General features: G+C 43.4%; 1 protein-coding gene across 3 annotated transcripts in view; it reads left to right on the top strand.

Annotated features, from left to right (window-relative positions):
* Positions 1-18,370, top strand: part of LOC106587624 (nuclear factor of activated T-cells, cytoplasmic 3) — a 77,841-nt gene extending 59,471 nt beyond the window's left edge. For all 3 annotated transcript variants that reach the window (XM_045708155.1, XM_045708154.1, XM_045708156.1), the window contains exons 7-10: positions 2,468-2,523; positions 2,725-2,851; positions 6,495-7,679; positions 17,627-18,370. In XM_045708155.1, coding sequence (XP_045564111.1) covers positions 2,468-2,523; positions 2,725-2,851; positions 6,495-7,679; positions 17,627-17,685 — 1,427 coding nt within the window. In that variant the 3' untranslated portion in view covers positions 17,686-18,370. The remainder of the gene's footprint in view (positions 1-2,467; positions 2,524-2,724; positions 2,852-6,494; positions 7,680-17,626) is intronic.
* Positions 18,371-23,880: the final 5,510 nt, after the last annotated feature.

The following is a 23,880-nucleotide window of genomic DNA, read 5'->3' as shown; positions in this document are numbered from 1 at the left end:
ACTGGCTTACTGACTGACTGTACTGACTATACTAGCTTACTGGCTTTACTGGCTTACTGACTGACTGTACTATACTGGCTTACTGGCTCTACTGGCTTACTTACTGACTGTACTGTACTGACTACTGGCTTACTGGCTCTACTGGCTTACTTACTGACTGACTGTACTGACTATACTGGCTTACTGGCTCTACTGGCTTACTTACTGACTGACTGTACTGTACTGACTATACTGGTTTACTGGCTCTACTGTACTGACTGACTGTACTGACTGACTGTACTGACTGACTCTACTGTAATGACTACTGTAGGGCCTTGATGAGGGCAGAAGGCGAGGGGAGGATGATGTAACAAACTGTGGTTGAATTGAAATTGCATTTAACACACCAGGCACCAGTGTTTTTCCTTTCTTCCATACAAAAGGACTAAAAGCTGCAGTTATTCTAGCTGTCTGAATAGCTTAGCCCTCATTGTTTTGGTAGATATCATAACACATGGACGTGTGTTTTTAACTCTCTGAGAGAGGAGTGTATATAGAACATGTTTTTTCTATGAAAGGGAGGGGTGGATGGATGTGTTTTCTGTCCGTCATCGGGTAGGTTCCTGTTGGAGCTTGTTTAGTGGTGGGCGAAGGACGGTGGCAGTACATGTGGGGCCCTCTCCCTCCTCTCTCCTGCCTATTGAATGTCAACATGTGCTGCAGAAATACACTCAGTATGCTGAAGTCAGACAGAGCTAAGGCACCCAAGGTCATTATTCAGTCATTACCAGAAAGCTGACTCAGATACCTAGAGGAGTAGCTAGAGCCCCTCTTTCACGAGAAGAGATGGAACCTCCCAGTAGAGATACAATAGCCTAAAGTGGCTTATGTCATAAACCTGTTCTGTTTCATTCTGTGGGACGGTGGAATCTCCACTGATTTCTATAGAAGAGTCTAATGCACCACAGGATTACTGGGGCAAAGACTGTCATCTGCCTCTGTTAGGATGAGATCAAGGGTCTTCCTAACTAAAGTAGTATGTTATCTCTCTGAACAGTTACCAGTTAAGAGGAGATCAGAGTATGGCCATCTACTATAGATGGCTATTAGAAGGGGAAGCGTTTGGAAAGAAAAGCAGAATACTGTAGATGTACAGGACTTAGCCTATAACTACAGTACAGCTATAAGATCCCATTGTAAAGATGGGGAGTCTTTCAGCAGGCATTAGGGCAGATTGTTTTGGGGAGCCCTTTGGTTAAGTGGAGAAGTAACACAGGTGCGGTCAGATGTAATCAGATCCATACGTGATGTTATGAACAGCATGAAACAGCCCCATTTGCAATTGCAAGTTAGTGTGGCATCATGCCATTTAAAAAAAGTTGTAGCTACTTACTACTGAAGTGACTGCAGTAGTTGTGCAGTAGTAGCTGAATACATTTCTGATTTAGTAGTTGTGATGATCGTGACTTCTCCTTAACTGCAGCAGCCCATTATAATTCTCTCAACTGTTTTTCTGAATGGCTGGATGCCTAAGATGTCTGGCCAGATCATTAGATCTGTAGGAGGAAAACTGGAAAATAAGAGGATGTTTCCTTTCCTAAGCTAGCCAGAACTCTGGCAGCGCAACGTAGCCTAGCGCGTGGTGGACCGCCCGGCGGAGGGAGGCAGGGATTTTCAATAAATAGAGAGTTATTCCACTCGTCTCTCCATAATGTTAACCAGGCAAGACAAACAGCAGGATATTTAGACTTTGATTACTTTTTAATAGCTGTAAAAATACTCTCCACAGAGTTTTTGTGTCCATAAAGATGACATCATTGAAATGTTTCTGGTCCCCCAGCCAGAACCAATTGAAATCCCTCTGCTTTCCGAAGATTTTCTGTGGTTCATATTGAGCCATGTCTGCTGGGGCAGAGAGTCTTACACTGACATGATGATCATTAGGAAAATAGACAGTAACCCAGAGGGTCTGAAATATAGTGCAATGATCATAGATTGTCTTCATAATTAGGTTCTTTGGCCGGAGTGTATTACATGTCAGGTGCTTTGAGCTACTTGACTTATTCAACTCAGCATTACTGTATGATCTTTAAATGTAATGGTCTTGGTTTTCTATTTGAAAACTTTTTGACAGATACTATAATTCACTTCCTCCCAGATTCACATTGATATAGGAATTAGTCCAAGAGCTGGCAATTCAATTAGGGGAGGATTTGATGGAGTCCTTTGTGTCAAATTTGTCTGTTGACTCCATCTGTTTTGTGGAGGAGGTGGGTTGAGACTATGCTGAATCCCAATGGGTGCCATTCTGCCATTTATTCATTAATTCACACATAATTTGAAAAGCAGACAAAGAGCTGAATGCATTGTCTCTCGCCAGGCCCAGACTGGAGTGGGAATGCTGTGATCTTGCCGTCTGTCAAAATGGAGTCCAACAATGTGTTTTACTCATCTGTCATGTCTTCTCCCTCTCTTTTTGTCTTTTTAGATGGAAGACCCCAGTGGGAAGTGGAGGCGAAAATCATCCATGAGAAAAGTCAAGGAGTAAGTAGAACATAAGCTTTCTACACCTCTCTGTAGCTTAGCTGTCACAAACATGATGTATATTATTCTGTATGATTAGGCTGTATTTCTACAGCTGTTATATTGATGTAGCATTATTCATGAATTATTACTAAAGTATCCTGACTAATGTGAATGTCTGTGAGAAGTGGAAACGTTGACTGTGTTGGTTCCTTCTCCCAGTCGAGCGTCGTAGTCGAGGTTCCTCCCTACCACAGTAAGACCGTGACCTCTGCTGTTCAGGTGCACTTCTACGTGTGTAATGGCAAACGGAAAAGGAGCCAATCACAACGCTTCACTTACCTGTCAGGTAGGACGATCTGCATTCTACACCAATCATAGTGCTTGAATTGCAAGTATTTAGAATCACTGGCGGTTAAGTTCCACTGCAGATGATTAGATACAGTGAGGGAAAAAAGTATTTGATCGCCTGCTGATTTTGTACGTTTGCCCACTGACAAAGAAATGATCAGTCTATAATTTCAATGGTAGGTTTATTTGAACAGTGAGAGACAGAATAACAACAAAAAATCCAGAAAACGCATGTCAAAAATGTTATAAAATGATTTGCATTTTAATGAGGGAAATAAGTATTTGACCCCTCTGCAAAACATGACTTATTACTTGGTGGCAAAACCCTTGTTGGCAATCACAGAGGTCAGACATTTCTTGTAGTTGGCCACCAGGTTTGCACACATCTCAGGAGGGATTTTGTCCCACTCCTCTTTGCAGATCTTCTCCAAGTCATTAAGGTTTCGAGGCTGACGTTTGGCAACTTGAACCTTCAGCTCCCTCCACAGATTTTCTATGGGATTAAGGTCTGGAGACTGGCTAGGCCACTCCAGGACCTTAATGTGCATCTTCTTGAGCCACTCCTTTGTTGCCTTGGCCGTGTGTTTTGGGTCATTGTCATGCTGGAATACCCATCCACAACCCATTTTCAATGCCCTGGCTGAGGGAAGGAGGTTCTCACCCAAGATTTGACGGTACATGGCCCCGTCCAGCGTCCCTTTGATGCGGTGAAGTTGTCCTGTCCCCTTAGCAGAAAAACACCCCCAAAGCATAATGTTTCCACCTCCATGTTTGACGGTGGGGATGGTGTTCTTGGGGTCATAGGCAGCATTTCACCTCCTCCAAACACGGCGAGTTGAGTTGATGCCAAAGAGCTCCATTTTGGTCTCATCTGACCACAACACTTTCACCCAGTTGTCCTCTGAATCATTCAGATGTTCATTGGCAAACTTCAGACGGGCATGTATATGTGCTTTCTTGAGCAGGGGGACCTTGCGGGCGCTGCAGGATTTCAGTCCTTCACGGCGTAGTGTGTTACCGATTGTTTTCTTGGTGACTATGGTCCCAGCTACCTTGAGATCATTGACAAGATCCTCCCGTGTAGTTCTGGGCCGATTCCTCACCGTTCTCATGATCATTGCAACTCCACGAGGTGAGATCTTGTATGGAGCCCTAGGCCTGAGGGAGATTGACAGTTCTTTTGTGTTTCTTTCATTTGCGAATAATCGCACCAACTGTTGTCACCTTCTCACCAAGCTGCTTGGCGATGGTCTTGTAGCCCATTCCAGCCTTGTGTAGGTCTACAATCTTGTCCCTGACATCCTTGGAGAGCTCTTTGGTCTTGGCCGTGGTGGAGAGTTTGGAATCTGATTGACTGATTGCTTCTGTGGACAGGTGTCTTTTATACAGGTAACAAACTGAGATTAGGAGCACTCCCTTTAAGAGTGTGCTCCTAATCTCAGCTCGTTACCTGTATAAAAGACACCTGGGAGACAGAAATCTTTCTGATTGAGAGGGGGCCAAATACTTATTTCCCTCATTAAAATGCAAATCAATTTATAAAATTTTTGACATGCGTTTTTCTGGATTTTTTTGATGTTATTCTGTCTCCCACTGTTCAAATAAACCTACCATTAAAATTATAGACTGATAATTTCTTTGTCAGTGGCCAAACGTACAAAATTAGCAGGGGATCAAATACTTTTTTCCCTCACTGTATGGCAACACGTGGTGTTTAGCTAACATCTCATCAACCACATTTATATGATGTAGCAATTGTGTCGTATGTGTGGCAGTGGGAGTGTTCTAAAGACATACTGGAACAGGATCAAGTGGAGTCACGTTGAAACCTGCTTTTCACTCCTCTGTTGACCTCTCAGGGGGATTGACAGAAAGCAGATACAGCCATGGAAAGCAGCAGCACACGCATACAAACATACACACACTGCTGAGGATCCTGCTTTTGGGCTTAGCTAACTAACCCGGTTTTGGAGAGCTTTGAACTTTCCCTCCCAGTTTGCATAGCTGTGGTTAAAGAAGGGGCACCTCCACTAACAGTTACATGTGCACCTGCCAACTGTTCATGTAAAGCACCATGAAACTCTTATTGCTGTCTATTTCTGATGTGTATTTGCATTGAAGTTTTAGTATGCAAATCTCTGCTCTCCAGGAACGTTTTATTGCACACAGGAATTGTGGGAATATCAAATGGTGTTGTTTGCCTAAAATGAAATCTCTTCGAGGCTGAATTTTTTTTTTTTTTTTTACGTGGATTCTACAGTTTCTTAATGTTTTTCATTAAGTCAAATCCCTGCATAGTTACTTGATATTGTTATTGTTTTCCAACAATAACGTCAAACCAACGTTAGTCAAAATGAAAACTGTGTTGGCGGAATATAATGACAAGTGAGCAAATTCTGATACCACAGCAGTGTGTGTGCGTGCGTTTAGATGTGTATGTGCCCCTCCACCCACTCTCCGTTTGCAGCACGTCGCCCACTCTTCAAGTGCTTCCTGTTTTCCACGCTACCCTACCAGGACAGCCAATTAGAGCACAGCACAGGAAGCCTGCTCTGTCAGTGTAGACGCCACTATTGTTACCACGGACACCGCACGCTTAATTGTGGCATCACCGGCCCACCAATCACACTGTGCTACCTAGTGTGCGTGGGTAGTAGGGCCCTGGCTGGCCCGGTATAGGGATGAACTGTGAGAGAAGAGCATCAGTTAACTTCTGAGATCCCTTAAAGAGGATGTCACGATTAGAATGTGTAGGGTTCTCAGTTGTTCCTGGTCAGGTGGTCAAGACAAGAAAAACTTAGTCATTAGGGTTGGCCAAGTATGGATAGGTGCTGTCAGCATAGTCCAGAGGAAGACCCTTCTGTCTCTACAATATCGCAGTGTCTTTCCCCTTCAAAACGAAAACATGGAAAAAAGCACCATTTAACCCAATCTATCACAGTATCTCTGTCCCTTCCCCCTCAGACACAAGTCTTCCTGGCTGTATTCTCTCAGTAACATGCCTGTCAGAGGGAGGGCCCGGGGAGGTAGTAGGGGTACTAGGGGCTGTGAACTGGTTTGTCCTCCTCCTGGTTTCAGCATGGCTGGAAGGCATTTTGCTTCTCCCCATACTGCAGTCAACATGATGGCACCCAAACCCAACAACATATGCTCCCTCTCTCTGATTCAGAGCTGGGTCAAAACAAAACCCTGCCCGGTCACAAGCACCAGATTGGGAAATAGGTCACTGATTGGTACACAGCAGAATTGTGCTATGCGCTGTTGTAAAGGTGCTCCGTTTAAGTAAAGATTTCTAATCTAGTTAACACATACATTCTGAACTTGGGTGAACCACAATGCTTTGACTTGGTGGATGTTGATTGGGAAGTTAATCCTGAGATTTGGCTATTTGTGGTGTTCCAGAATTTGGTAAACAAATGAGTACTGCCTTGTGTTTTTATTTGGAATTCATAATCTGTTGTCATAATCATCACATACGTCACCAAAATATTTATGGCTGCAATGAAAGATTTGAATATGTTAATGCTGGTATCATGTGAATGGCAATGTGTTGGTTTCCCGTACTGAGTGTCTCGCTCTCTCTCTGTCTACCGCCCGCCCTCCCTCTCTCTCTCTCGCTCACTCTCACTCACTGTCTCCAGTCCTGGTGAAGCAAGAGCACAACAGAGAAGAGATGGAAGGGCCCCCTGCTGTGCCCCCCATGCCTGGTATGTCCATGCCCCTGGCCCATGCTGCCAGCCTGGTCCGCAGTACCCACACCCAGCTGCCTTCCCCTGAGCAGGGCCACCAACCGGACGGCCTTCTGTCCAGCTCTCCCCGGGGCCTGGCTGCGGGCCCCGGCTCCAGCCTCCATACTCTGCAGCCTGCCTGCCCCCTCATGGGCTCCCCCTCCTTCCAGCACCTGCCTCACCTCCAGGGCCGAGGCCTCCACACGCCTGCTGACTGCCACATGACGTTCCATCCGGGCCCAGCCCCTCCCAACAGGCCCTCCTACCAACACCATCCTGTGCAGCAGAGTCACACCCACCCCGGCCACCTAAGCAACCTAAATCCCAACCTGCCCTACAATGGCCAGCCCAGCCTTTCCATGAACATGAACACTGGGGCTCCGCAGGGCTATGAGAGGATGCCTTTCCACCAGCAGCAGTCTGACCCCGGGGCCTCCCACCCCCACCCCATGGGGCTGGGTATGGTGTACCACTCCTCCCCATCCACCTCCGCCCAGCAGGTCTCCAGCCCCCACAGCCCCATCTCCACGGCCCCCCACAGCCAGCCCATGACCCACTCCTCCCACTCTGCCCCTCACCTGCTCTCCATGGGCTACCACTGCCCCCCCAACCCCAGCCAGGTGCCCTCGCCCACCCGCCCCAACCACCCAATGGGCCAGCCCTCACCCACCCACCCCAACCATCCGATGCAGCCCTCCCCCCAGCTGCAGAGAGCTATGGGGGGCTACCACCCCACCAACCAGAGGTCTGCCTCCTGTCCCACTACCTCCAGTGCCCCTCCAGCCCACATTGTTCCCTCTCCCCATTCCGGGCAATCCTCCCCCCAGCTCCACTCCCTGCCCTACCAGTCGCCCACCTCCCCCTCCCCCACCGGCAGCCCCCTGGGCCCCCCAGCACACAGTCCCCAGGCCAGCAGCCCTGTCATGTCCAGCCTGTCCCCAGGCTCGTGCAGCAGCAACCCCGTGCAGCAGCACCCCCTTGCCCCCCAGCAGAGCCCCTTCCCTATGGAGGGGGAGAGTGTGAACATCAAGCAGGAGCCGGAGGAGAGAGAGCCCACCTTCAGATCCATCGGCCTGCAGGACATCACACTGGACGACGGTAAAACACAGCTCTGTCTATGTCAGCCTCTCCATCTCTCTCTGTGTCTGTACTCACTACACTCTCTCTGTATCTCATTCTCTCTTGATTAGAGGGAATTTAAAAGCCCTTACATTTTCGTTATTTTATTATCCTTTTAGAATTAAAAGAAGTTGAATTACATTACATTGTTGCATAGCAATTACTGTGTGTGGAAGGCCCTTTCCATTCTGAAGAGGACTAATGTACCTCTATTTACGGTGGTACTGACTGGAGAATGATGAGACTAACTCATTAACAGTGCCTCTTCACTTCAAGAACACTACAAATCCTAACTCGGCACAAGCCGTCTGAGAAACCACCATTCCCCATTTAGTTTCTAATCTGCCATGCACAGCCACTTCTGCTTCTCTGCACCCTGGTCCCACTGAGTCACGTATTCAAATAAACAGCAGTCAAATGGCCCATAGTTAATAAACAGCCTGGAGTGGCTGCGACAGAAAGTGTGTGTGCATCAGGAAGTGCTGTATTGTGTGCTAACAAGGGCCAGGCTAATTACACGGCCCATTATCAATAAGTCATGTATGAAAGGCCATCAGACACAAGTTCACCAGCTGCATAATACACTGCATGTGTATGCCTACACACACTCATACACTCAGACTTAGTCGCACAGTTGTGTGTACGCACGCATAATCATAATCAGTATATCCTTAATTACTCACTCTCTATTTCTCTCTCTCACACTCTCCAACACACACGCACACACACATTGTTAAAGTAAAAGTCTGGCTGCCTCAGTCAATTTCCCTCAGACGGTGTAGCTTCAGGTAACTGCCAAAATAAAGGAAACACCACGAGCCAGAACAGCTTCAATGCGCTTTGGCATAGATTCTACAAGTGTCTGGAACTCTATTGGAGGGATGCGACACCATTTTACCATGAGAAATTTGTTGATGGTGGGGGAAAAACGTTCCAGAATCTCTCATAAGTGTTCAATTGGGTTGAGATCTGGTGACTGACACGGCCATGGCATATTGTGAAACATCAGCAAGTTGAGCAGTCTTGGTCACCGAAGCTCCTGCCAAATGTGCCCCCCTCCCACCCAAACTCACTGAGATCTCTTCTAGCATTGGCAGCTAAAATAATAGGCAACTGGGCCTGCCCAGCATTTTTATATACGACCCTAAGCATGATGATGGGATGTTAATTCCACACCAGTGTGGAAGCACTTGCTTTCAATATGCTTTGTATCCCTCATTTACTCAAGTGTTTCCTTTATTTTGGCAGTGACCTGTACATACCAAGAAGAAAAGTGTGAGAAAAGTTGTTGACTGAAAAGACTGACAGGTTCACCCTGGGATTAGTAAATCCCTGTCTGAGCGAGGCCTAGAAATAGCTTCTGTGCCATGCAGGCTCTGTAGGACGCACAAACACACACACACACAAAACGCACACACACTGGCTCTGTAGGACACACGCACACACACAAAACGCACACACACTGGCTCTGTAGGACACACGCACACACACGCACACACACAAAACGCACACACACATGGCTCTGTAGGACACACACACACACACGCACACACACTGGCTCTGTAGGACGTCATGAAGCAGTGAATGACAGAGTTTTTAGGAGGTCAGAGCAGCACATGAAATATACCACAGAGCAGACCAGGGTTCATGTGTATTTAAGTATTTGTTATTTAAATACACAAAAAAATGTATTTGACTATTTTCAAATAATGTGGCCCGAATTAACTACTTCCATTGAAAGTATTTGAAAGTATTTTCGGTAACACTTTATTTGGATAGTCCATATGTAGATGCTCTACAGACTATCAGTAACATTTCAACTAACTATCTACTAACCCTAGCTCTAACTTTAACCCTAAACTTAACCCTTACCCTAACCTTATTCTTAACCTAACCGTAACCTTAGCAATCAGTTGTTTATCAACAGATAGTTTGTTGATAGTATGACCATCTGTAGAGCATCTACAGAGTGAAAATCTGGACTATCCAAATAAAGTGTGACCGTATTTTCAAATACTTATTTCAAATACTATATTAAAATAACTGGGTTAAATGCATGGGAGTGTATTTGAGTCTGTGCATTTGAGTGTTTTCAAATACTTTCCAAGTGTATTTCTAAATACATTCCAATATTCAACTACTTGTCTTTTCAAATAAAAAAATATCTAAATACTTACATCTAAATGTCTTTGAAAGTGAGTGAACTCTTGTCTACTAGACTATCTGTGTGTCTTTCTGTTAATGTCTGTATGTCTGTCTATCTGTCTGAGTTCTAGTAGTCTAACTAAGAGCAGGGTCAGTTAGTTACATGTCAGTCAGTGCTGATATGTACATTTTGATATGATAGTCATTCCCTGGTAGGATTTCAGTATACAGTAGTATCATCAGGGGTGCAACTTTCACTTGTCCCCCCCCAGTTTTATCGTTGGAATGTGATACAAAACGAGGCAACTGTGTGCTTTAGGATCATGCGGACGCCTCTGAGTGGTCGGGTAGGCTGTTTGGAGTGTTTATCTTACTATTTAAAAAAAAAAAAATATATATATATATATATATATATATATATTCCCCCCCCACTTCTAAAACCAAAGTTGCGTCCCTGAGTATCACTGTAGTATTGCCTGCATAGACTCGTGTCAGCACAAGTCTGTGTGTGGTACACACACACTGTTGTGGTGAGGTGACAGATGGCCTTGGTGACTGGTGACGTACGCCAGCGCAGGGGCCGTGTGTGTGTGTGTGTGTGTGTGTGTGTGTGTGTGTGTGTGTGTGTGTGTGTGTGTGTGTGTGTGTGTGTGTGTGTGTGTGTGTGTGTGTGTGTGTGTGTGTGTGTGTGTGTGTGCAGTACGTCTACTGTGGGTGTGGGGGGGTCAGGAGTGGCACAGACTTACTGACAGATGGACAGACGAGTTGAGGATCCCACCCAACTGGCAGTATGCACCCAAAAATGCATCCCCACGTCTAATACTCCTCCTAGACGAATTCTCATCTCCAATAAACAGGTTTATAACAAAGAGTATGTATTTATCAGTAAGAGGCAGGAGGAGTTAGAGATGGCAGGAGGAGCTAGAGCTAGCAGATGAAAGGAAACTGCTGTGTACAGGACCTCTGCTTCTTTATTGGTAGGTACAGTAGTCTGTATCTGGTTTAGTGTCCATATTTAGTGTCAATATATTTCCAATCTTTCTGAACAGTGTTAATGTGAGTGCACTGTTAACAGGGACAGTAATTGTACAGTAGTGTGTATGGCGTGCTGTAGGTGTGTGCAACCTTGCTCTCCCCCTTCCTCTCTTGTGTGAATGTGAGTGAACCCTCCTGTGAGGGTGATTACGGCCGTCATGGTGACAGACTGAACCACTTGTGGTGCCGACCCGTGTGTTTATCTAATTAATCAGCTGGCCCTGTGTTTGCACAGACAACACACACATACACAGTGCAGGCGGGAGGGGGGGTTAGCGGAGGCTGTGTGTGTGACACGGCGTGCCTGCATCTTTTGTTTGCTCTCCTGCTCGGGCCACAGCTGCCTCTCGCCATGAGCACGGCATTCTGGGTTAATAATAGGCCGGGCCTGCTGCTCCCGCCCTTCTTGTGAGAGACAACGATATAGAGCAGGCACACACACTTATTTCTAGCGCTGTCATAGTGTACACACACACACACACACACACACACACACACACACACACACACACACACACAGAGACACAGGCACATAGTACACACAGTAAATGCACCCACCAAAAGCAGCCATATTCACGTCAGTACTATGAGTATGGCGCCACACATTGTAAACACTGTGCACACAGTAGTTAATCACATACTTTAGGCAGTTTTCTCAGGCACAACTCTATATACAAATACACGAGCAATGCCGCTTACAGAGCATGTGCACAGTCCCTGTTGACACAGCATAGCCAACAACACACAGACATAAACACACACACGTCTACATTTAAAACATGGGCTAATCTGGGTCTGTTACTAAGGCTCCTGAAACATAGCTTTCACCAGACTCCAATCCCCTCCATGAGGTAGGCCCTGTCCATCTCTACTACTACAGACCCAGGGATCCAACCTCTAGTCTACAGGTTGCACTACCACTAGACGGAAGTCACAGAACCCTGGCACCATGCTGCTGGTCGGTTTGGGTCAAGCAGGCCTCAGTCTCCAGAGTTCTGAGTTGTCCCCAACAGTGGAAACTCTCCTCTGGTGCTCTGTGGTTTGGTGGCTTTGTGGCTTGGTCCAAGTCCCAGCCCAGCCAGTGGCTGATTATAACTTCTAACCGAGCATGGCAGATAAATAACACAACTCTCCATTCATGTGAGGAAAAAACAAAAGCGGTAGGAAAATGCATCAGGCCTGGACCTAACCAAACTCAGCTAGTTAAACACAATCACAAACGCACACCGCCGGCCCTGGAACAAGTGGAAACCTATTTTGTTTGTCATCTTTCCATACAATTAAAGACTTAGGAATGTAATGAAGGCAGAGGTATTGGCAGTGTAGCACCAGCATCGGGTGCTGGGTTCTGGGGTTCAGGTCCTGCCAGTGTGCCTTTCTCTCTCTCTCTGTGTGCGTGTGTCTGTGTGTGCGTGCTTTTCAGTGTGTTTCTCCGTCAAGATGTTGGCCAGCGGCAGGCAGATGGGAGTGCCCGGGCAGGCCGGAGATCCTTGGTAATGTTGGAACTTAACATTGACCTTCAGCCAGGAAAACAGAAAGAGAATCCTTTTATTAGTGTTTACAGAGTCCCATATCAATGTTTTGAATATAATATTGTCCTGTTTGTATGCTAATGGTCTCTTGTACCAGCTCGTGGGTTGTGTTATCGGTTAGCTTGTCTATGTAGATGTCATTGTTGATTTGTGTTTCCTAACAGAGAGCCACTGTTATAGTTGATATCCCTATTAAACCCTGTAGTGTGCTTTGTGTTACAGCTGCTGTAAGGGGAGTGTATCTGTCAAGTGTCTCAGAGAACTGTTGAGTCACTCTGCCCTGCTCTAGTAAACAGTAAAGTGATGTGCATTGCCCCTCCACACGCACGCACGCACGCATGCACACACACACGCACACACGCACCATAACACATATCCACATGGCAGTCAGCTTACTGCAGTTATCCGCCATTCTAGTTATGTGGATGCAGGAATTCTTCTAACTCACTAAACTAGCCTCCGGTCCGATCTCTTAAAATGCCATTAGGTGTTTAGTCACTGTGAAGTGCAGCAGACACAGAATGTGTCATTATCTGATCCCTACTGCACATCCTAAGGGGATGGTCTATTGTGGTAGAAGTTTAGATGAATCTTCTGGTTGGCCATTCCGGATCCTATTGGCTTCCATTCCAACATTTTAGGATGGCCATTCTGGCTCCAATCCTGTTGGCTTCCACCTTGTAACTCACTCTTGTGGTCATCTGATGGCTTCCTGTGAGCAGACATTATAGGGGCCGGATCAAAAGACATGTGTCTTGTGAATCACTTACAAATGTGAAATCCACAGATGATTCACAGAGATGAGTGACTTTGTTAAAACTGCAGCCTTTCTAATGAGGCTATAGTGTTCTCACTGGAGCTCTACTGTTACTGTGATCTGTCTCTCTGGCAGCGTGTCAGACTAGAGTAACAGACTACAGAGCTACAGTTAAACAGACAAGAAGGAGATAACAGATTGACTCAGCGATGTTAGCCTAGCAACCCTGGAACGTTTTTAGTCGTCTAGTTTCTGTTACTGAAACTGACCATATATTTCCAATGAAATATGATCATTAAGTGGGACTTATCCATTTGACTTGAACGTCTTATGTTTTCTCTTCTACCCGAGGCTCTCTGAAGATGTGTGCATGTCATTGCAAGTCTTCCTTTTGACCAACTGAATCTTGGCTTGCCTGGCCCGTGCCTTGCACAAGTGTTATCCATTGTAACATGTTTTCTTCATTTGGTAGAGTGGAGAGAACAATCACTCAGTCTTCTTGTTATTTTCTTAAGCTGGTTCTCTGTTGGAGCGCCCTGCATGCCCTTTTCTACTTCACACTTCAGTGTTGGTCTGTCAGGGAACGTTTTTTCAATCTGTCAGAGGGGAACCAGGGTGATTAGCTGTTTTCCATCCTAACTGATGACTTGTTTATCATAGAAAATCCACATCTGTTTGACTGTTTCACTTCTGTTTCTCATTTCAGAGATTATTTGAATAGTTCCCTTTTAGACATTAAATGTATACATCTAGACATGACATTAAAGATCACTGTGTGATTCGAAACAAAGAAAAGCAAAGAAAAAGAATTGGGGTCAGAAAGGACACACTATGTAGATTTACTAAGGGCAGTCTGTTTCTCCCCTATGACTGGATTAGGTAAAGTGATTCATGTGAATTTCCCCTTTGAGATAATGACATGACACACACTGAAAACCTTGTTTTACCACCAATCAGTACACTGATGGACTTTGATCGAGGAGGGACTCTGTCTTTGACTGTAATTAGCCTAAGTCACAGTGATTGAAGGGTTCGTTCCCCACTACAGTACTGTCTGAGAGGTGACACCGGTCTGATGAGGAGGGAAGTCATGTTCATGGGCTGGTTTAGTCACACATTCAGTAAAGTGGACTAGCCCTAGGACCAGAGAGGTATGCCTTAGAAGCGAAATGACGGTTCACTGTATGAGAAGCAGTTCTCTGGCTTAATAGGGACCCCCCCTCCTAGTCATATAAAGAGGATCTCCCTTCCAGAGGGTTAAAGAGACCCAGGGTTCTCTGTAGTAAGCTGGGATAAATCATCACATAAAAACAAGTCAATCTGAGACATTGGTTCAGGTATGAAACTACCGAAGTCAAGCACAATTTTTACGATTTTTCCCATATCTACATTATTTCAGATTATAGGCCTAATTGATAATATTTTATATAACTGTAAGTCTTGTTAGAGCCCATTTTGAAACCTTACCAGTAGTCAATTAATAGGATATCTAATGCCCGTGTGAAAGTTTGCATCGTTTTGTGTGTGATGTGTGTTCTGTGGAAAGGTTTCTAAACAGACACACAACTGCAGATAGACATTGTGCTTGAGACTTACATTAAACACATACAATAATGGGTCATTTTTAGTTGAACATTTCAGCTGGTGTGCTGTGTTTAGAACGTGGATACATTGTTGTAGACTGATGTTTTATGTAAAGCTGTCTGTCGCAGTTAACCGAGAAATACAGTCTATGTGTGAAGATGGATAGCCGTGTGTGATGGGAGAGGAAGAACCATCCGCCCACGCCAACAGGATAGAGACAGCGGCTAGCCAGCCAGGCACAAAGGCCTGCCCCTCTCTCTGTCACATCAGCAGTAGTAGCAGCACACAGATCACACAAACAAACACAAATAAACACCTCTATTTCTATCATGGAACCACCAATAGGTTTTCACTGTTTTTTTTAATGGTAGTCAACTAGCAAGTACAGTTGAAGCTACAGTATTCATTGTCGATACTGTATAATTGTTTGAAATAGTTGTATTACTTTTTCTGAGACAAATTTATTTGGGGGGATTTTTGAGAATGTACCAGTTTTACAGGAGTGCAATGACTTTGAGACATTGTAATTGTATTCAGATATATAGCTGATGATTCTTAGGGATGGGGGTAAAAGTTGATATATAGCTGATGATTCTTAGGGATGGGGGTAACAGTTGATATATAGCTGATGATTCTTAGGGATGGGGGTAACAGTTGATATATAGCTGATGATTCTTAGGGATGGGGGTAACAGTTGATATATAGCTGATGATTCTTAGGGATGGGGGTAACAGTTGATATATAGCTGATGATTCTTAGGGATGGGGGTAACAGTTGATATATAGCTGATGATTCTTAGGGATGGGGGTAACAGTTGATATATAGCTGATGATTCTTAGGGATGGGGGTAACAGTTGATATATAGCTGATGATTCTTAGGGATGGGGGTAACAGTTGATATATAGCTGATGATTCTTAGGGATGGGGTAACAGTTGATATATAGCTGATGATTCTTAGGGATGGGGTAACAGTTGATATATAGCTGATGATTCTTAGGGATGGGGGTAACAACTGGAATACAGAATATCAAGGCTTTTAATTAAGTTGATGAAAAAGTATCATTCTTGATTTGTGTTAATGAATACATGTATTATTTAACCCCATACACAGCAAAATGTGGTTAAGAAATATAAAGGGAAGATCTTAAGATGAGCAAGATAAATTAATTTGAACGGACTCCCTAATGTCTCGATAATACTCTGAATTGAATCTACACATGATTTGACTGTTAATTTTCCTCTCACTCCATCTACCAATAATATACCATATATATAAACACCCATATATAATATGACCCATATAAAGCAGATGCTGACTTGTCCATCAGACACGGTGGGCCATTAAATGTATGATTTCACAACAGACAGTTGCACAACAAGTGGCCAGTTGTAGGTAAGAGAAGAGGAATCCCCAAGCAGCAGGGCTGGTACTGTTACTGTGGTGTATGGACAGGTCTGCCTGAATACCTGCGTATCGATCTGTCTTAATGTGTGTCAAACTGTCAGAGCTCAGAGGACTCACTCACCGTCTCCTCGCTCTAAACCAGATAGTCAAACCTTCTCCTCTCTTTGCCCTCTGTCTCTCTGACCTGCCATGACTTTTGACACATATGTGCCACATCAGGAAATTAACGGTGTATGAATGCCGCCACTGCTGCACGAATGCAAAGCTACCAGTCGCTGCTGTGTGGAAAATATCTTCACTTTTTCCATAAATACCAAACCAGGCTACGTATCCTCTCCTTTCACTCTCTATTTCTCTCTCTTCTCTTTCTCTCTATTTCTCTCCTCTTTCTCTCTTTTCTCTCTCTCCCCTCTCTCTTCTCTCCCTCTTTTCTATTTCTTCTCTTTCTCCCTCTCTCTTTCTCACCCTCCTTTTCTTTCCACAGGTACTGTAGTAAACCAGATGCAGCTTCAGTTTAGCGTGATATGGGGGTTAGAAGTTGATTTACTTTACGGCTGTGGTTTTTACAGGCTCCCCGCTGGTCCTCCCGCTGAGCCACGCTGGGCCCGGTGTGAGCTGAAAACAGCTTTGGCACCACTGTAACAATCAGGCCTCTGTTGGAGGCATCTCCAACATGCCCCACCGCCAGAGAGCGAGAGCGAAAATAAATGATTTATTTAATATCAGGCCTAGCTAGCTCTGCCTGGCGGAGTAATTACCTACAGCCCTGTGCTTGAGTGCCTCTCTGGGGTCGACAACATGTGTTGTAACAATGGATTAGTTTTATACATGCCCATTTACTACGCTCGCAACCCCACAATAATAGGCCAGAGGAAATGTACTCAAGCTCCATTAAGAGGTGGAAGAAATGAAGAAACGCAATAGAGAGCTGGTGCTCGCTAGGCCATTCAATAAATGGAGGATGATATTTATAGGAGTCGACATGTTGTGGTGGTAAAGACTAAATATCTTGGACGCTGTCAAAGGTCAAGTCTGACGGTAATGACACACGGCAGTGAATGGAATAGTTTCCCCTCGCTTTCTGGTTATTGACAGTGGTTTTGTCATTCCAAAGCCGTGAGTTGAACCTCTGGGTCTTGCCAGTGTATGTATGATTGAGTTTTTCCCTCTATCTCTCCACTGCTGAAGCTGAACTTTTCTGTGTTCAGAGTAGTCAGTAAGTGAGCTAGGCAACATCGCCCTCTGCTGGTAAACATTTGTATTTTCTCACAGTCCGAATGCATTCAGGAACACAATTTAGATTTGATTTCTTGATAATATATGACAATTAATGTGTCCTCAAAAACTTTGGGTCAATTGAAGTTGAAGAAAGCCTTGCTAAGGTTTAGTAGCCTATAATAATAAACCCTCTGGACTGTGTTGTTCAGCTGTAGTGAACCTGTATCCTTCTCTCTCTTTGTGTTTCCAGTGAATGAGATCATCGGCAGAGACATGTCCCAGTCCCCTGGTGGCGGTGCCCAGTCGTAGCGCTGTCCGTGGCCAGGCCTCCACACACCCAGCTGGGCATAGCAGTGTCCTCACCAGCCCCAACACCACAGGACTTTACCTGCCTCTAGGCAGGACAGACTGGGCTGAGATTCCCCTTTACACTTCATGGACCTACCAGTCCACAAAAAGACCCTCCAGACACATATGAACAAACCTTTCATATACCCACATGACAGCAAAAGAGCTCAGATTCACCCACCTACACATGTATACATCAGATTATAAACAGGAGAACACCGCAGGGTGGTGACAAACTGTAGGATTATTGGGGTCAGTGAATGGCAGAAAGACGAGGAACATGTTCTCTGTTCAGTTGACTTCGGGTTCATTTTTAGCATTAGTACTCAGGCCTGGGCTCAGATCCCCAGAGGTATCACTGGTTTAGAGAGTGATCACCTAAACGGTTTCTATGCAGTTAAACTCTCTGCTCAGGGTGTCTGGTTGGAGTATGTAATATACCCTCTGAAGTCACAATGTTGCCCCTAACAGTGTAGTGCTCAGTGAAGGAAAAATAGGATCCCTCAGTAGGAATAAAGAAGGGTTGAATACTGTACTCATGATTTTCTCACCAGCATAGACCTCGACGGTACGAACACCCCAGTTGGTTGAGTGATGTCACAACAGCACCCCCTGGGAGTGTAGAGATAGTGCTGCGACCCCCCCCTCCCCCTTATCACCCTAGTCCTTCTTTGTCTCAGGTCTCTGGGTGCCTGGGAGCCCCTTCTCTTCTTCTCTGGTGCTGGACTGGGATCTGATCTGTAATATGCAACATTCCACACCTCTAGTGACCTTCCAGCCATGTAGATATAGTTCAGAAAGTATTCACACCCCTTGACTTTTTCAACGTTTTGTTGTGGTACAGCCTGAATTTCAAATATATTAAATGTAGACGTTTTTGTCGCTGGCCTACACGCAATATCCGATAATGTCAAAGTGGACTTATGTTTTCAGAATTGTTTATAAATTCATAAAAAATAAAAAGCTGAAATGTCTTGAGTGAATAAGTATTCAACCCCTTTGTTTGACAAGCCTAAATAAGTTCAGGAGTAAAAATGAGCTTAACAAGTCACATAAGTTGCATGGACTCTCTGTGTGCAATAATAGTGTTTAACATGATTTTTGAATGACTACCTCATCTCTGTACCACACACATAAAAGTATCTGTCAAGCGGTGAATTTCAAACACAGATTCAACCACAAAGACCAGGGAGTTTTTCCAATGCCTCGTAAAGAAGGGCACTTATTGGGAGATGGGTAAAAAAAAAGCTGACATTGAGCATATCCCTTTGAGCATGGAGAAGTTATTAATTATACTTTAGATGGTGTATCAATACACCCAATCAATACAAAGATACAGGCATCCTTCCTAACTCAGTTGCCGGAAAGGAAGGAAACGGCTTAGGGATTTCACCATGAGGCCAATGGTGACTTTAAAACTGTTACAGAGTTTAATGGCTGTGATAGGAGAAAACAGGATGAATCAACAACATTGTAGTTATTCCACAATACTAACCTAATTGACAGAGTGAAAAGAAGGAAGCCTGTACAGAATACAAATATTCCAAAACATGCATCCTGTTTGCAACAAGGCACTAAAGTAATACTACAAAAACAATTGGCAAAGCAATTCACTTTTTGTTCTGAGTACAAAGTGTTATGTTTGGGGCAAATCAAATACAACACATTACTGAGTACCACTCTCCATATTTTCAAGCATAGTGGTGGCTGCATCATGTTATGGGTATGCTTGTAATTGATAAGGACTGGGGAGTTTTTTTAGGATAAAAGAATAAGCAGAATGGAGCACAGGCCAAATTCTAGAGGGAAATCTGGTTCATTCTGCTTTCCACCAGACACTGGGAGGTGAATTCACTTTTCAGCAGGACAATAACTTAAAACCCAAGGCCAAATCTACACTGAAGTTGCTTACCAAGAAGACAGTGGATGTTCCTGAGTGGCCAAATTACAGTTTTGACTTAAATCTGCTTGAAAATCTATGGCAAGACCTGAAAATGGTTGTCTAGCTATAATTAACAACCAATTTGACAGAGCTTGAAGAATTTAGAAAAGGTTAATGGGCAAATGTTGCACAATCCAGGTGTGGAAAGCTCTTAGAGATTTACACAGAAAGACTCACGGCTGTAATCACTGCTTAAGGTGCTTCTACAAAGTATTGACTCAGGGGTGTGAATACTTATGTAAAGGAGATTTCTGTGTTTCATTTTCAATAAATTAGCAAACATTTATAAAAACATGTTTTTACTGTCATTATGGGTTATTGTGTGTATATGGTTGAGATTTAAAAATAGATATTTAATCAATTTAATATTCAGGCTGTAACACAACAACAGGTGGAATAAGTCAAAAGGGTATGAATACTTTCTGAAGCCACTGTGTCTGTATATTATTACTACCCTCTCCTCCTGACTCCCCAAACCCCCTCTCTCTTCAGGTTGAACAAATGCCTTATAAACATTGTTAAATAGCAGCTTTGAATGATAGGATGGTAAACGCTTTTGTTGTTTGTTTGCACAGCTGACTCTTCATGCAGCGTATGACTTTGATTTTTATAGAAATTAGATGGATTTATGAGTTTGTGATATGGAGACGCTTGACTTTCGATGAATATATTGTTTTATGCGATGGATAGATGAACACTGGTTTTCTCCAGACCGAGGTAGCCCGTTAAGACAAGTAAATATATATATTTGTAACTGTAAGTAGACTCGTTGGAGTTTAATTAAAGGTGGTGTTTGAATTATCCACAGAGCAAGACGGACCTGTGTTCCTCTGAGCTCTGTCATGCAATAACTAAAGTGTGTCTGAAATGGCACCCTATTCCCTGTATAGTGCACTACTTTTGGCCAGCATACTGGTCAAAAGTAGTGCACTATCCAGGGAATCGGGTGTAATTGTGGATGCACACTAACTGTCTTGATGCCCTGGGCCCAGTTTATCAAAACTTTTAATCTGGATAAGAATGATCTGGATTCTGTAATACTTTTTTGCAATCCAGGATCAGATTGATCTGGCTGTTTTGGGGCCAGTTTTTCAGAAAATAATCGGATAGGATCATTCTCATCCACAACATGAAGATCACAGAATCCATATTGTCAGTGCTTTCAACAGGCCTACACCTTTCCATCTAGTGGACAGGTTATGGTACTACTACACTGTCATAGGGAAACAGAGATGAAGGTAACTTTATGACAAATAATAGAGCCTGCATATCACTTATAAGTAAGTACATGCATTTATTTGACACGTCTCAATATAACAACTGACCACACACTTAATACTGCGGTCAATTTAACGTAATGAACCTTTGGTTTTCAGATGTAAGAATGTTTTTAGTTACATTGAAATGTATTGGTTGTGGTGCTTTTCACCTTTCTAAATCCACCCTGAATACACCCTTCCAGTGGGATCAAGATAATCCATACATTCTAAATCCACCCTGAATACACCCTTCCAGTGGGATCAAGATAATCCATACATTCTAAATCCACCCTGAATACACCCTTCCAGTGGGATCAAGATAATCCATATATTCTAAATCTACCCTGAATACACCCTTCCAGTGGGATCAAGATAATCCATACATTCTAAATCCACCCTGAATACACCCTTCCAGTGGGATCAAGATAATCCATATATTCTAAATCTACCCTGAATACACCCTTCCAGTGGGATCAAGATAATCCATACATTCTAAATCCACCCTGAATACACCCTTCCAGTGGGATCAAGATAATCCATACATTCTAAATCCACCCTGAATACACCCTTCCAGTGGGATCAAGATAATCCATACATTCTAAATCCACCCTGAATACACCCTTCCAGTGGGATCAAGATAATCCATACATTCTAAATCCACCCTGAATACACCCTTCCAGTGGGATCAAGATAATCTATACTTTCTAAATCCACCCTGAATACACCCTTCCAGTGGGATCAAGATAATCCATACTTTCTAAATCCACCCTGAATACACCCTTCCAGTGGGATCAAAATAATCCAGATTTTAGGCATCAAAACCATCATCATCACTACCTTTTTTGAGTAAAAAAAAAATGCAAAAACGACATTTAATCCCGATTTTAATGGTCAGATTGGATTACCAAATCTGGAGGATCAGAATAATTTTGTTTTCTTTTGAAAACCCCAATTCTAACATGTCATTTTATCTGATTGCAGAAATCCGATCAGATAACTTTTGAAAAACTGGGCCCAGAGACTCTTGTGTGCCTTCCACTTTGTAACAACCATACCTTCTGAGGGTAAAGCAGCTTCAATCCATATACTATTGGCAATAATATAACACATTGAAAACTGTAGATTTAAACTGTTGATAAAAGTATTTTATATATAGTCCTTTATATATACTGTATTTATGTATAGCCCCCCCCTCCACCACCCCTGACGAACAAGGTTAAGTTAGTTTTAAAAAACAACTTCCATTTTTGTATGTTGTTGGTTCTTCCACGCCCCCTGTGTGTTGCACATCACAACAATCACGACACATGATCATTTTGTCTTCAGGATGGTACCTTAACAAAAATATGTATTTGTCAATCTTTCTCCTTGGGGAGATATACAGACTGCAAATGTATGGAATATTGATAGCAATAATAAAAAGATTTTCAGTTTGCCTGAGAATTACAACACCAAAAAGTCCAAAGAAAATGTCAAAGCTGAGTGTTAAAAAGCAACATATTCCAGTCTAACATCATCATAAGGATGTTTACAGAATGTGATTCTGAATGCTGGATAGATGTATGTATGTATGCCATACATTACATAGTCATGCTGTAATATAACATGTTGATTGGTCTGGGTAGGAACAACTCCTATTGCCTTAACATGTTCTCTGTGATTGGACAATGATATATGTATATTCTTGCATGTATATTTTTTTTCTCTGAGAGGATGTTGCTGATGACAACTGTCCAAGTCCAATCAGAAATAGAAAATAATTCTGCTATACACAAAAAAACCTGCCTGATGCCTTTAAAAAACATTTAAAACATTTTTTTTTAAGAACCTTGATGCCTATAGTTGTAGATGCAGCAGAGATGCTTGGTTCTGTTACTTCAAGGCTCTGTTTACACAGGTAGTCCAATTCTGATATTTTTCTCACTAATCAGATCAGCTCTGATAAAGTTATGTGATTGGTCAAAGAACCAATTAGTGGAACAAATATCAGAATTGGGCTGCCTATATAAACGCAGCCTTCTAGAGTATCAGCACAATACTTATTAGTCCTGCATACCAGAGGGCCAGTCAGTGAATCTGCCTTGTAAAGGACACAGTGCAAGCGTCTTAGTAGATTATATTCAGTGTGTGTGTGTGGATGTGTGCGTTTGTACCCAATAAACTGTAGATAAGTGTTTTTTAATAATGAATTTCAGTTCTGTACAATACAAGCACACAGATGCATTAGGCTACTATGCAAACCATGACGAAAGCATCATGACAACGTGATATTTGGCATCAAGTACAAAATAACTGGTTTGTTTATAATAATATCTCATGGCTTTTGTTTTATGTGTAAAACCTTTTCAAATAGTGAGGAGAGAATGTCACTATTTGTTTATTTAAACTATAGGAAGGCCTTAACTCATGTGTTGAATATGAATTACTGGTTTGTTGTCTGTATGCTCTTCTGGGTTAATAATTGACTTGAGAATATACATTTTGGACAGCAGGACGTTAGTTACAAGAGGAAGGGCTGGCTCTGGTGCTGCTTGTGAGACTGTTACCTAATTCACAGTATAGAGCTGATCAGAACCGTACTGTGCTGGCTTGGATGTTTCATTTTCACATGGTCCTTTCCAGCACAGTTCCAGCACTATGTAGATGCGTAAACAGGGCAGCCCAGTACAGCTCGGCTTGGCGCAGTTTGGCCCTATAGTGTGAATGAGGCACATGAGTCCAGAAACAAGAGCAGCATTAAATTCAGTAACCGTTCGCTCTCTGCCATCCACTTCTGTAAAACCAAAGATCGAACAATATGTTCCCATTTTACATACTGGTAAAAAGCAACACAGACTGACATTAGAACTCTATTTTTGATACTTTGAAATGGATGTCATTCCTAACAGTTGCGTACATATATCTATAAATATATGTTTTGTAAAAGAAAAGGGAAATACAGGTTTTAGCTGATGT

The sequence above is a fragment of the Salmo salar genome, chromosome ssa26 (genome assembly GCF_905237065.1).
Source record: "Salmo salar chromosome ssa26, Ssal_v3.1, whole genome shotgun sequence".
NCBI classification, from domain to species: Eukaryota; Metazoa; Chordata; class Actinopteri; order Salmoniformes; family Salmonidae; genus Salmo; species Salmo salar.
The sequence above is the reverse complement of the archived record's forward strand: the minus strand, read 5'-3'. Positions and strand labels throughout refer to the sequence as shown.